We start from the raw sequence: 14,942 nt of genomic DNA on the forward strand, positions 1-14,942 counted from the left end.
GGCAGTGATGGCTTGAGAATCAGCTAAACAGTTCCCTTTCTTCTGAGCATCATGAATGGTTTCGAGAAAACACATCTGAGCATTTTCTTTCTGAGCTCTTTCATCATCAGAATTGTGATATAGAATAGCTTTATTCAGTCCTCACTGTATCACAACCATTTCCTTAAATACGAATTTATTTTTGAAGATAAAATTTTATCTTCTCTCTTCCAGGAGAATGCATCGTCCATCTGTATATTTTGGGTTTCTGTTTGTACATTTGCTCTGTCACCCCCAAATATTCAGTGTATGTTGCTTCCTTCTTCTAGCCAAGGGTATAAATTAAAATTCAATTTCATTAAAGTTGTAAGTAATCACTCTCTGGCTCTCATTAGTAATGATTCGGTGCAGGGGGATCCCGGCTGCTCCCACAACTGTAATTCAATTGGACTCATCAGCTCTTGTTCACAAATCGCTTGAGCTGCACTTTCTTCCCAAATTTATGGCATCAGCACTGTCCAGAGGTTGAATTACAGCTGCAGGTTTGATCAGGGACTGCATTATTCTGCATCTAATCCCTGCATTCTGACAGCAGTGGGGGGAGCACTGTTGTTTTACAGGAACTCTGCATTGTTCCTCTGCTTTATGTCAGGGGCTGAATTGCCTCTGGAATCAGGGAACTGTCAGCCCAAAGCTACAAGCAAACAACCAGCTCCAGATGACATGGTGTATAAATAACAAACATGGAGACACTCAAAAGCCAGCACTCCTTCTTCTGCACTCTCCTAAATTACTGGGATGGTGATTGACCACAGCCTGTGCTCCTGCATCAGCGGATGCAATCTGAATATATTGATGCTTTCTGAATATATTGTTGGAATGTGACTCCCAGCTTTTACCCAAAATGAGGAATGCTGATATTCACTGGTGGCACAAAGTCACTTCCACATTGATTAAATATTTCAGCCAGAAGCCACGTTCATGCATTCATTCACATCCCAGCCATTCCTCTTGAGCAGTGACCTGCAGCCCACGGCATTCCTGGCAAGAAGGGCTCTGGAATGGCAGGGAGCAGGCCCTGTGCCATTTTCCACAGAGGTGAGTTTCACTCCTCAGCTGACAGCCAGGACTTTGCCTACTGCAAGGCAGCATGCCCCCAGACCCCCTGGTACCCAGAGTTTAATCCCAGAGGGATACAGAAGCCTTATCCTTCCTAGAACCACTGTCCTTCAGCTGACAGAAAGGGACTGGCCTTAGTTTGGAACTGATCCTCGTTAGGAGCAGAGGAAATGCCCCAGGCACACCTGACCTTGGGTCAGGCCAGGGCTAAATGGTGCATTGCCTTTGGAAGCTTCTCCTGCTTTAGTACATCTATATCCATGTGCTCCAACAACACAGAGCAGAGCCACAGCCAGTATCTACCACTCATTTAATTGACCTTTGCTGTTAAATCATTAATGGAAATCACTGAGCACAGGGCAATAAGGTGGTTTCACCACTGTTCTGCTGCTTGTGGCTTCTGCTAATTTTCTGGTGTAGTTTTGCTTGTTCTAATAGCAGAATCTGTCATCCTCTAGTTTCACACAAATCCTAGGAGGCAAATTAGAAGAGATGTGGAGCAAATTCCTGTTGACTTTAACGAGGGTTGTGGTTTTTAAAAACTACGTTAAGAAGAAAACGAAGGTTCTTTTATTTCTTTATGCAACCTTGCCTTTTTTTCATACGCCTTGTGGTTGGGAAGACTCTGACATGAGACAGGCTATGGGAAATGTCTGCTTTCATATAACATCTCAGAGCAGCAGCATTTGGCTGCTGGACTGCAGCTTTCAGAGTGCTGTCGGCATCACCTGTTGTGTCAGTCCCCTGTGGCTGCAGATCCCCGGGCAGGATTCTCAGTCAGCCTCCCAGGTGGGTTCCAACATGTTTTCAGTGTATTTTAGTTCTTTCATTTGTCCATTTTTTTTTTATTTCTTTTCAAACTGAAATATATTTTTTCCATTCCTAATTAACTCCCTGCCACCCTACTTGTGGTAAAACCTGATTTATTTCTCCTTCTCTGCACTGAAAGGACAGGATACTTAATCTCCTCTGGGTGGACGCTGAAACACTGTCTGAATAAAATGCTGATCACTCATCTGGTTAGCTCCTGCCAGCTCTTCTCTGCATTCCTGCCACCTGGGTTTTGCATCATTTGCTATCGTTTCTTTAAGTGACAGATCCTATTCCTTCTCCATTTTTGGGAGAGCAATAATTCCTAAACTAGCTGCTCATTGCATTTAGGTGTGGTGAGAGTGTTTATCTTCCGTATTAATTGTAAGACTATGACTATTCACAGGCTAAAAAGGATTGTTTGAATAAATGCTTAGAAAGGGTATTAAACCAATGTCTACAATTTACTGCATTTGCTGTTCTTTTGGGACTTTTTTTGTGGATAGGGAGCAGCTTTTTATACCAATGTCCACTTGGTAGCTGCAGAGGAATAAAGAAGGCTTGGGATCCTTCGTTCAGGGAGCAATGAATAAATACATTGTAGAAACAAAGAAATATTAGCATTTTGAAAGGCTCTGTGTTTGACACTCATCTGCAAAGTAAAATATGAATTTCAGATATATGTGCATGCATGCATCCATGTTTGCAGGGGCAAACTCTTTCAGATGGCAAACACTCACTGTAAGTGCCAACATTTTTTGCACATCTTGGAAATATTCGTGTAAAAATGGGAAGAGCAAAGACTGCCCATCTGCAGTGTGAGTGGGGAATGCCGTGGGCACTGCCTGTGTGCTCAGTGAAGGGAGCCAGGTGAGGGAGGTGAAGAATCAAGGCTTCCCTTCCTCCTGCTGAAGCCTTGAGAGGCCCATCCAGTGACATGTCTAATGACACTTTTCAGAGGCACCATCCATCCCTTCTGCCTCACCTCTGGAGCCAGCCCAGGCTGAGGAACCTCACCGTGGATTCAGCCAAGGGCTCGGAGCCTGGCCCCCCACCCTGTCAGTGATCTCAGGCAAACACTGGCAACTCTGTTCCAGTTATTCATCCTGAAGTGGAGGTGTTAGGAAATATGAGGCTGGTAAGTGGGTGACAGGCATCTGCAAGTGTCACCTCAGCAATTCAGGTTCACAGAGAGCCTCGGAGTAGGATTGCAAAAATTGCATCATTTGTAACCTTTTCAGCACCAGCCTTTTTAAAAACAAACTGTAACCAACAGCTTTCCTTCGGACATGAAGAGAATAACTAAAGAGAACATCTGTTTTCCCTTTAGATGTGGAACTGCAATAGCAAGCCATGCATAAATTTTATTAAGGCTTGCTAATTTCTGACGAGTTTGGGGAGATACATGCTACCCGTGGAGATATTTGGCTCTGCATCACCAGATGAAAAGTCATTTTAAAAACAATGCAGAAAAAATGGACAAAGCTTGGCAGCAAATGTGTGAGGTTTTGCTCCCAGGGCTTTGGCTTTGTTTGTGCAATTTATAGATTTGTGCCCTTTTTTTTCCCCTCTTAATGTCACTCATCTTGTTTTCTGATAATTTTTTATGACATAGATGACTAAACAAAATGCACCTAAACTGACAAAGCTACTTATTGCTGGAGCATTTTGTACTCAAAAGCAGAGGTCCAAATGCTTTCAGGACTTAGATGTGGTTTAAGTTGTTTCTGCAATGCCAAGTTTTTCTGTACCTCAAGAGCACTTGAGCCAGCATAAGCTGTTTTGCTGCAGCAACGTGTCTCCAGATTTAGAACTCAAAACCTGGGAAAGCCCCACTCAGGTCCCACAGCCCCAGGTTCTGTGCCCTCTGAGGAAACATCCTGGAGCAGAACCTCAATTTCTGATCTTTCTCCACTATCAGAACCAAGGTTTATCATCCTAGAGGGCAATCACAGTAACTTCACAGAATCCCAGAATGGTTTGGGTTGGAAGGGACCTTAAAGACCATCAGGTTCCAACCCCCTGACATGGGCAGGGACACTTTCCACTATCCCAGGCTGCTCCAAGCCCTGTCCAACCTGGCCTGGAACACTTCCAGGGATGCCACAGCTTCCCTGGGCACCCTGTGCCAGGAAAGGATTTTTTCCCAATATCCAGTCTAGGTAAGAACTGCAAGGATGCTTGGCAGGACATGCCTGGAATTACACAGATCATGCCTCGTTGCATGAAATAAGTAGCAAAGTCACAGGCTGGGTTCAAAATATGCTTGTCTTCTCTCAATAATTAATTGTTTGTGGATTAATATGAGGTTTTGTGTTTTGAAAGTAAACTAATCCACTCACTGGCTGGTGTTTAATGAAGGAGAACAGGCTGCTGTCAAGCAGTCTGAAAATAGTGAAAATTAACTCCATGAAGTGTCACGACTCACATATTTTATGTGTATGAGTAATGTGTCTTCTGTGGGACAGAAGATGAAAATACCACATGGAAAAGAAAAAATAGTGTCTGCCAATTAAATAAGAGAAGCCAGAGTAATTGCTTTGACATAATTTGGTGTTTTGGCTGTTTGGTGGCAGCTGGGCTGGGCCACTGCAAGAGAATCCACTGCAAGAGAACTCACAAAGAGTATGAACCAAAGGCTCTGCAGCCTCTGTATTCACAGAGGGGAAAGAAAATATATTCAAAATCAGAATACACTGAAATCATAGAGATCCTCCCCAAGTTGAAAGGGATCTCAAGGATCATCCATCCAGCCTTTCTTGGCAAATGACTGGTCTAAACAAGGTGTCCCAGCATCCTGTCCAGCTGAACCTTAAAAGTGTCCAATATTGGGAATCCACTACTTCTCTAGGGAGATTATTCCAATGACCAATTGTTCCCATTGTAAAAAAATTTTCCTCTTGTGTCCAGTCAGAATCTCCCCAGGAATAACTTGTACCCATTTTTCCTGTCCTTTCCATGTGACTCCTGGTAAAGAAGGAGTCTCCATCTTCTTTGCAGCCCCTCTTTAAATCCTGGAGAAGGGTGATAAGGTCTCCCCTCAACTTTTTCTCAAGGCTGAACAAACCCCATTCTCTCAGCCCTTCATTAAAAGTGGCATTAAAAGGGACAAAGCAAATACTGAGATACAAATTCACTAATAAGTGGATTTTTTTCTTGAGAAATGCCAAACTACTCCAGTTTTCTTTGGCCTCACAAGTGTTAAGACTACAAGCACTTCAAAAAATTGGGATCTCTCAGAAAGAGAATAGAATAGGGATCATAAAGTCTTGCAGATAACAACCAGCCAAGGGTTCAATACCTACAGCAAAAAACTAATACTTTAGTACCAGAAGGTTCCCATATACTTAATGATGTTGCTAGAAAATGGTTGATCTGTTTGAACTGTTCTTGTTCATTCCTGTGCAGGAGAATGTTATTCCCTTTGCCTCTCTGCACTTTTTCATTCTGCCATGGGGAGTGTGCAGAGAGAAGGCCATTGAAAAAGCCATATAAAACCTTGAGAATGCAATAAGCAGAACATGGCACTTTTAACACGACAAAACTACGAGCTTAGGTAAGGCTTGAAGTGCACATAAACTCCAGCACCTCCTCAGGCAAAGAGAGTCACAGTCTCAACAGAGAAGCAGCAAAAGGAGTTTAGATCATAAATGCTCTTCAGAACTACAAGCTTTGCTGCCTGAATGCACAATGAGCAATTCAAGTGCCCAGACATCTTCAAATCACCCAGGCTAAGCCAGGAGTGCACCTGCCCTGTGGGAGCAACAGTTCAATATTCTGGCTCAGTTTGCTCACCCAGCACGAGGTGGGTGATTTATCACCTTGGGTGATTCCATCAACTGCACACCTTTCCTGTTAAGATCTTCAGTTTTGTGCCTAAACTCTGGAGTTTTGATTGCATTTGCAGTAGCTCTGGCATTGCTGCAAAGGTGCTACTACTGCAGCAGGGGCAAATCCTCCTTGTGGCTTATTTGCTTCCCAGTTTCACTGAGCAAAATGCTCTTCGTGGCAGTGCTGGTGTCTGATGGCACTCAGGGAAACGGCAGCCATGTCCCAGGTGTGGGCAAACAGATTTTAGTACAGAATCCATCAGCTGCACCCTCAGCTCAAATGGCAGCAGCTCCTTCTCACCGGGCTTCCTGCTGTCACTCCCAGCTGCAGTCAGATCTTCATGCACAAGCAGCCCACTGCCTTCTCCAGCTGCCAGACACCTTTCCAGCTTTCATCTGCAGATGTTCTCAGGGCCAGAGCCCCAAAAGTTTATTCCTAAGCCTTTCTCCCAAAAGCTCCCCATCTTCTGCTCACAATTCAGTTGCTCTGTAGCCTAGGGGGTAAATTGAAATAATATTTTCCTAACTGGCCCTTTCTTTCTATCCTCCAGTTCTCTGTTCTCTTCCATCTTTTAGTCTTTTCTCTTTCTCCATGGGAGATTAAAGAAGAAGGAATAGAAGCAGCTGCAGTGTCAGCAGAAAGAGAACAGGTGTTATAAGAAGAAATAGAGATGGGAAAGAGAAAAACAGAATAGAAATAGAAAAAAAATGTTTGAAAAGGGAAAATAATAGAAAGATGAAGTAATTGGTATTGCTTTATTTTGTATCAAAGTAAGTTGTTTTATTTTCAGTCTAAGTCCAAAGCAGGGAGATGAACCAGAAATCCTGCAGCATGGAGCTGGACAGATAATAAGGAAAAGGGGAAAGGGAATTCTCTGAGGCTGAGAACAAACCTGTCTCTCATCGGTGACACTTTCACCTCCTGCTCACGCTCGTGGCAAAGCCTCTGCAGGGCCATCCGTGGGGATTGTCACACCTGGCTGTGAGCCCTGCCCGGCTGCTGCAGGAGCAAACAGAATTCTGCTTTGTGCTGCTCCGGAGCAGCTTCCAGTGATTCCATGGGGAACCACAGTGCTGAGGGGGATGGAGGGAGGGAGGGCTGGACCTTTCCCTTCTGACAATTAGATGGGAGCTGTTGAAAGCTGCTTTCATGGATGAATGCATGGAGAACTAGGGAAGTCTGGCAACTGATTCATTTGATTAGTTTATTGTATACCACAATTTCCCTCTCCCAGATGAAGCAGGTCTGTCACTGGAGTGGGACTTCGCAGTTACTCTCTGCCAAAACCCCTCAGCACCTCAGAAGTCTGAAGAGGACCTCAAGTAGGGCACAGACAAAGCCAGTGGAGCAGGAGAAACCGAGCTAATCAGAAAACGCCAATCCACAGGGGCTGATTTCCAGGCAGTTTAACATCTGTGGATTCCAGCGGGAGTCCTGAGTGCTCAGCTGTTGTGAAAAGCAGAGCACGGGGGTTCGGGGCTGGGGTGTTTTCTCCATCCCAGCGGTGTGGCTGGGTTCCGGCAGGGCAATCATGACATCCAGCGGGAAACTCCTGAACTACAGCAGCACCTGATGGGAGCAATGAGCCGCTCCCGAGTCTCAAACAACAATCAAAGGGTAAGACCATGGAAGGGAAACTGCTCAAGAAAGCTTCTGTAGTGAATGGCTCAGGAGTTAGGAGTTTAGTGCTGGTCTCCTGAAATCTCCAATACCCAAATGTGTTTTGAAATGTCTCTTCTTGCCAGGGAGAAAAACACTTGCTCTTTGGGGAAGAGATGACAACAGCATCTCAGTGGGATTAATCTTCACACAGGATTCTGACTTCCATGAAAGGTTTTATTTAATTGTTTTTGTTTTAAATCTGTTACTCCCTGACCTTTTAAGATGTCTCAATGCCTACAAGGAGGCTGGAGAGGAATTTTTGACAGGGTGGTGACAGGACAAGGGGAAGTGGCCTGAAGCTGGAGAGAGGTAGAGTTAAATTGAGTATTGGGAAGAAATTGCTCCCTGTGAGGCTGGGGAGGTCCTGGCACAGGGCGCCCAGAGAAGCTGTGGCTGCCCCATCACTGGAAGTGTCCCAGGCCAGGTTGGACATTGGGGCTTGGAGCAACCTGGGATAGAGGAAGGTGTCCCTGCCATGGCAGGGGGTGAAACGAGATGAGCTTTAAGGTCCTTTCCAACCCAAACCATTCTGTGATTCTTAGCATCCTTAATATTCTATGAAATCTCACTCATTCTAGTAGTTTCCATCAGCTCTGTACACTTGTGTTCACTTGCCCCCGTGTTTGGAACAGGCCTGGAGAGGATAAATAATCTGAAACTTAAACTGGAATAGGTGTTTGTGGCACAAATAATTGGAAGCACAGACAGAAGTAAGGCAGAAACGACAAATAATCTCAGAGCTGAGGACATGTGTCTGTCTTTTATGATTTCGTTCTGCAGCCAGAAGGTCTGGGATCCCAGCTGCCACTCGGTGATCACACACCAGCTGCTTCCCAAAATGTTTTTTTCCCTCCAGTACCTAATCACACGACCGAGGGGATTTCTTTAAACATGTACTTTGATACTTTAATCCCCGCCTCGCCATCAGCCCGGCACTAGATTGCTCCGGCGTGTTTGCAAGGAATGACACCCGATGTCCTCAGGGACTGAAGTGTCCCTGCCCCACAGGAGAGGGTTCACCCTGAGTGTTGGATTTTGGATCTCAGAGGAGAGGCTGGATCCACCCGGGATCAGCTCCTGGGGGCAGCCAGGTGGAGTTTCATCTGGCTGAGTAAGGATCTACGGATGCTGCAGTGCTATGGACGTGTGCTCCCCGATGACGTCAGCGATTACACGACTCTACTGCATGAGCTGGCTCTGGTGAGAACAAACCCCCCTGGGTTCTGACCCACATGTTACAAACACCGCCCCGGTACCGCCGGCTCGGGACCCCAAGAGACCGCCCAGGCCCCGCCGTCGCGGCTCCCCTGACGTCATCCCGGACGCGCCGTGACGTCACGCCAACAAAACGGGGCACGGCGTGACGTCACGCCCTGGGCAGTGTTCCCGCCTTCTCCTTCCGCCTCTCAGGCCCCGCCCCAGCAGCAAGGCCACGCCCTCTCGCTGCTGATTGGTGCTCGCGCCTCTGTCCCCGCCCCCCTCCCGGCGCTGCCCGCCCCGCCTTGCCCAGAGCCGCGTCGCCCGCCTGGCCCCGCCCCGCGTGCCGATTCCTCCAATTGGAGAACGGATGCGATGAGCGACAGCGCTGCCGCCCAATGAGGGCGGCGCGGGCTCCACCCCGCGCGGGCGGCGGCGCTCGCTGTGCGAGGGGCCGGGGCCGCGTGTCCCCCGCCCCGCCGCGGCACCGCCGCGACCCCGCGCCGAGGGCTCCGGGCGCCTCCCGCCGCCCCCGGCCCCGCGCGGCCCCTCGGAGCGGCCGCGCCCCCTCCCCGGGCAGGGCCTGCGGGCCGCGCCCTGCCGCCCCCACCCCTCCCCCGGCCGGCCGCTCCCTCCCTCCGCCGAGCCGGAGCGAGGAATGGGCGGTCCCGGCCCGTAGCCCCCGGCTGCGGCTGCTCCTCCTCCCGGTCGCAGCGTCTCGGCGGCCTCCGCCCGATGCTGGCGGAGCTCGGGGTCTCGGCGGCGGCGTTGTGAGCGCTCCGGCCGGGCCGCCGCCGCCATGTCCGGCGTGGTGCGCACCCTGAGCCGCTGCCTGCTGCCGGCCGAGGCCGCGGGCCGCGCCGGGGAGCAGCCGCGGAGGGACGGCAAGGAGCGGAGCCGCGATGCCGAGCGGGAGGCGCGGCGGCGCAGCCGGGAGATCGACGCGATGCTGGCCCGGGAGCGGCGCGCCGTGCGCCGCCTCGTCAAGATCCTGCTGCTGGGCGCCGGCGAGAGCGGCAAGTCCACCTTCCTCAAGCAGATGCGGATCATCCACGGCCGCGAGTTCGACCAGAAGGCGCTGCTGGAGTTCCGGGCCACCATCTACGAGAACATCCTCAAGGTGAGGGGCGGCGGAGGGGGGGATGGAGGCCGGCGCCGGCACATCCCACAGCGCCGGGAGCTTGGGCCGTGCCCGGAGTCGCCGTCGGAAAAGGATGTGAGAGCTCTGCCGGGGCGGCGGCTGCGCCCCCCGCCTGCCCCGCCGCGGCTCTCGGTGCTCGCTCCTCACGGGAAGGGCTCTCGGTGCAGGTGTTTGGGAGGGCGGGGACCTTTGTGCTGCGGGGGGCCCGGGGAATGCGGGTTCCGGCGTTTCCCGGCTGAAGGCTTGCGAGAAAAAGGCTCAAAGGAAATTTCCCTGCAAAGGGGATTGAGACAAGCTTTGTGGAAACGCAGAGGAAAGAGGATATAGGTGTGGCCTGCCTTCTGGAAAAACATTATGAGAGCATCTTCGAATTCGGAATTGGAGAAACTTCAAGATTTGAAGAAATGAGGAGGAATTTATCTGCTTTTGCAAAGTATCCCAGTCTGTGCACCTCGAGATGGGACAAGAAAGGGGCCCTCGTACAGATGTTATGGCTGCGAGTGGTGGTTAACTTGGTGCATCTTTAGAAATGAGGGGAGTGTAGGCCCACAGAGTTGGGCAGTGTGGGCTCTCATCAAACCTGGAGCTGAAATGGAAATAACTTTGGTTTGGTGCCTTTGCAGGAAAGTTGTAGTTCAGTGTGTGTGCGGGTTTTATAGTGCTGGCAGTGTGTGTCCCTATTGACTGGAGACTAAAAGCTTCTGGTAGAGCCCCTGTTCTACTGACCAGTATTTCTCTAACTAGGGAAAACCAGCCTTGAGAAATACTGTCCCTTTCAGGGATACAAGCGTTGATGCCCTGTGCGGGTAGAAGTGTTCACATTTCAGAAAATACCTGAAGATACATGAAATGCTCACTCGGGAGTGTTTCTCTCTTCGTCTTCATAATCTTTCCCTAAAAGAAATGCTGCTTTCCTGCCTATATTTTTCTGTAGGGCCATCTCCATTCTTTTGTGGGCATGGATTTGTGAGGCTCTGTGAGATTTCATAGAAAGTTAAAGGAAAGGGAACTGTGCAAGTTAAAGATAACGAGTTACTTTTGAGTTTCCAGATTTGCGTTTAAATAGAAGCTTTATGTGCACTTAATAAGTGCATGCATACAATGACTCTTGTTTTTAAGAATGCTGCTATTCCATAAAGGGCTTTCACTTCTGTTAATGATCAGGAAAATGGTTGTCTAATTTTCTTTTCCTTTTTTGTTGTCCATTTTCAGGCTGGAGCCCATTAGCTGCAAGAAAGTTGAAATTCAGAAGCTTCTCTCTTATTGTAGCTTTGTGAGCAAAGAAAGTGTTATGATTTTTTAAATCTATATGCCTAGAAATAAGAAGTCTTAGCTCTTAATGCTTATTGTGGTCCTGTCAGTGATTTATTTGTTTTACTGCTACTAATTTGAAGTAATAGCAGAAGCTTTTAGGGAAGCAGTTTGTGAAAATGGAAAAAATCTGAGACTCCTTCCTCTTTAAGTTGTCTAAGAGGTAGCAGTTATGGTAAAATGATGTAATATTTTATGTATGCAGAAGGTGTAGAGCTTTCAGCAGTAGAACTTGGTGTGCTTTGGAAAAGAAAGTGTCTCCTTCTTGGAGTAGGGGAGGCAGAATCACACACTTGAAACACTTGTTTGCTGGATGGCTCTGGGGAGATTTGCAATATTCAGAGTAGAATCCTGGTCCTCAAGATAGCAGTCAGGTGTTCTAGTAGTTTACAGCTCTTCTTAGACTGTGTCAGTTGAGCCTTTTAAACTCTTCTAATCCTGAAAATAAAATTTGGAAGTAGCTTTGAAGTGTGTTAATATGGTTCAGCAGATTGATCGCCCTTTCGGCCTTGCAGGTGGTGATTTGGAAGTGTTAAGGTTAGGTTAGGGGTCTCCTTTAGGTATGTGTCAGACTCTTCCTTCCCTTGCTTCTCCACATAATACAGGTGGCTCTTGCATGCAAGAATACCACTTATACTCCCCCATAAATATTTGGGGAATGGCTTGGGAATAGTCACTATGGGAAAAGTAGGCAGAAGGAGGAAAAGCAAACAAAGAGAGCTGGAAGAGTTTTCTGGTGGGAAGGCAGGAGATGTTTTGTTTGCATTTTTGCTCATCAGAGAGAAACCTGATAACACCTTGATATTCTGCCATAATCATCAGGAAGAAATCAAATACTAAGACAGAATAATGGCTTTCAAAACAGAGTGATTGTCAATGCTTTCATTTTAGGTAATTGTGTAATATTCTCTTGCATTAAACTTTGTTCTGTGAATAAACATCCAGTGTTTAAAGTAAACTTATTTAGCTTCTTTGACAATGTAAATTGTCAAGTGCACGTGATTGCTGCTCTTTCTATAACAGTGTTTAGACTACAGGTTCTTTTCACTTTTTCAGGAAGTTCAGTGATCACCCGCTAAGACTTAATGAAGCCAAGATCGCCATGTGTTTAACCGACAATAAAAGATCTCAGATGAGTTTTTAGTACTATATGTGGGCAATGTGAAGTGGAAATGATCCTATCAAATAGCATTTAAATCTGTGTGACACTGTGAAGTACAGCTGCGGCAACCTTAGCCCATTTTTCCACACAGTCCTCAGCGTGGTCGGACAATGGTCCTGCTAAGCTTCTGCAACACTGAGATCTGAGTTAGAAATGCAGCGTAAATCTCCGGGATTAAATGGTCAATTTTCATTTTCCAGCCATGACTAAACTTCTGTCTGAAGAAGGAGCATTCCTACTCTTGTAACAGTGCTGGATATTTCTGAAATACTTATTGCAGTAGTGTTTAGGCAACTGTACAGCTTATGGAGAATGAAGAAACTGCTTCAGAGAACACAATGTGAAACCTCTTTGAAAATAACAGTGCTGAGTATGAATTGCCATTAGTGTCAGCTTCCACTTTGAGTTTTCACCTTCTTGCTTTTCTGATATCTACTTAATGCCGAGTTCTTTGCTTACTCTGTTCTCTCTGGTTCTCATGTCTCATTTTGGGGAAACCCTAGTCAGAAACAAAATGCTGAAGCAAAATAAACCTATGATACAGAATTTACTTTTCCATTTAGTACAGGTGATGGTTCAGGGCCTTGCTAGCTTTTTCTAGCATTTGTGGGATGGTATTCAAATACAGGAGTTTTGCTTTGGTTTAAGGTAAATAGTCATCGGTTAACTCGGGTTTTGCTTGTTAATCGAGGCTAAGTTTCAAAGTAACTTTTTGGAACTTTTTGATGATTGAAGTGAAAAGCAGTAGTGTTAATCTTCTGGTATGAGTACACAGGCTTCAGGACTTCAGCACACCCACCTGGAAAAGGAAAGTGCACAGGACAGGGCTGTCTGACTGCTGAGGCCTGAATTTTAAGGTGACTCCTGGCTATGCAGAGAAACTTGGAAAACTTTCATGTACCTTAAGTCTCAAATCTAAGCAATGTGTGGTGGTATTACAGAGTATTTTGATGCTTTTCAACTGTAGCTACAGGAATCTTTTGATACCTTCCATCCAAAACAGATGAGTTGGCCTTGCTATTCTATTTGCTTCCTTTGATAAAAGTTAAAGAGCTCAGACACTCAACGAGTCACAACTCTGATGTTCCTTGTCTAAATGTTTTTTTGTTTCAAGTATGTGAATATCATGCTGCTTAAAAAAACCCAGTTTAGTTGCATAAGAAAATAATTACAGCAATCTACAAGCGCCAGAGTGGTACTTGCACCAGCTTGTTGAGGAGATTTCGATCTGGAGAGAAAAAGTTCAGCTTTTAGAAGCCTGAAGTATAATCTCTTGAGCTCTTTTGGTAATGTTACTTTTCCTGTTGAGAATGGAGAGACCAGCTCAAAGTTTCAGTATATCCATGAGTGTTTTCTTATTGTTTGTGGCCTGAAGTGTAATAATTGACTAAGAAATTGAAAAGACTGGAATTACAGAGGGAAGGACTACAGAGGAAATTAGGTGTAATTTCATTTGTGAGACCTGAGTGGGGAAAAAACAAGGAAAGATTCTGAACATGTAAAGTCTTTGAGGAGCACTCCTTTGGGACTTTTGAGTGCAGCTGCAATACACGAGGGGATACCTGAGAGCGTTTCTCCTTGACAGCACGAATATGAGTGGCAGTAAAACAAAATCAGTGGCTTGTGCTGAAGGCAGCTTTAAGAACTTTAGACTTCTGCAGTTAATACCAAACCTGGACTGTTGCTGGGACTCTGTGTACCTTGAATGTACCTAAATTCTATTTATGGTGGCTGAAGTAAGTTGGTTGTACCTCCTGTCATCAACAAACAAACGAAGAAAACTGCTGCAACTTTCAAGTTTCAGCCAAGTACAGATACAAACTCTGGGATGTGGAAACAGATTATTCCTCAGTTTGTTTGGGGGCTACGCTTGCAAGTGACCAAGTTACTACTCATTTTTAATGTAAGCATATTTCTTCCAGTGCCTACAAACCCAGGGGGAATACATCAGGTAAACCCCAGTTACTCTTTAAATTGTCTTGACTCCTCGCTTCCCTGGGTTTCCATGCAAATGAGTTTGGAAACCCATTAGGAGGTGATGATGGTCACACTCCATCTGTTGCTTCGGAGCTGGGATCCAGCTGTTTGAGTAGTTGGTTTCAGGACAGTGTCAATCTCCTTTCTGCTGGAACAGCTTTTCAGAGGAATGACAAGGAGAGTATAGGGACTGTGGTTAATTAGAATCTTTTCCTTTAAATTTAATGTAGAAGTGCTAAAGTTCTGTACTAGAACAGTTTTTAAATTTTGATTATCTTTGCTCTGAGCTTATTTTATTAAGAAAAATAAGATTCACTGGTTTATGTAGAAGAGACAAAAAACCCAGATGAGTCTTGTTGATCTTGTTGTTCCAGGTTCATTTCATCAATGGATCTCGTACTGATTTCCAGTTGATGTATTTTCTATGTCTTAAATGTAAATTCCATCAACCCTGGTGGTCCCTTTGCATTTAGGGTGTCTCTTGGTCGGGCTGGGAGACAGCAATCTCTAAATCATGGCAGATACTGGAAGAGGAGTAATGGTCAATAGTAAATTATAAATATTCATAGTTTTTCCAAAATGGAGCTCACAATGCTCTTGTGATGTAGTCATTAGTATTACAGAACATGACTTAGTCCCTGGAGACTGCAGGCACATACTTTGATGTCTTCCAGACAAACGTTTAGTCACTGGAGTGACTAAATTTGGGAGCTTACATTATATTCACTTGGTTAACTATACATGTAGTTTTAT

At 46.2% G+C, this 14,942-nt stretch overlaps 1 protein-coding gene across 1 annotated transcript in view; it reads left to right on the forward strand.

The window, feature by feature from the left end:
* The first annotated feature begins 9,382 nt into the window (after window positions 1-9,382).
* Window positions 9,383-14,942, forward strand: part of GNA12 (G protein subunit alpha 12) — a 40,889-nt gene continuing 35,329 nt past the window's right edge. Inside the window, exon 1 of the mRNA XM_014870449.2 lies at window positions 9,383-9,718. Within this exon, the coding sequence (XP_014725935.1) occupies window positions 9,398-9,718 (321 nt within the window). The 5' untranslated portion in view covers window positions 9,383-9,397. The remainder of the gene's footprint in view (window positions 9,719-14,942) is intronic.

This window comes from Sturnus vulgaris, chromosome 16 (assembly GCF_052056855.1).
Source record: "Sturnus vulgaris isolate bStuVul1 chromosome 16, bStuVul1.hap1, whole genome shotgun sequence".
Taxonomy (NCBI): Eukaryota; Metazoa; Chordata; class Aves; order Passeriformes; family Sturnidae; genus Sturnus; species Sturnus vulgaris.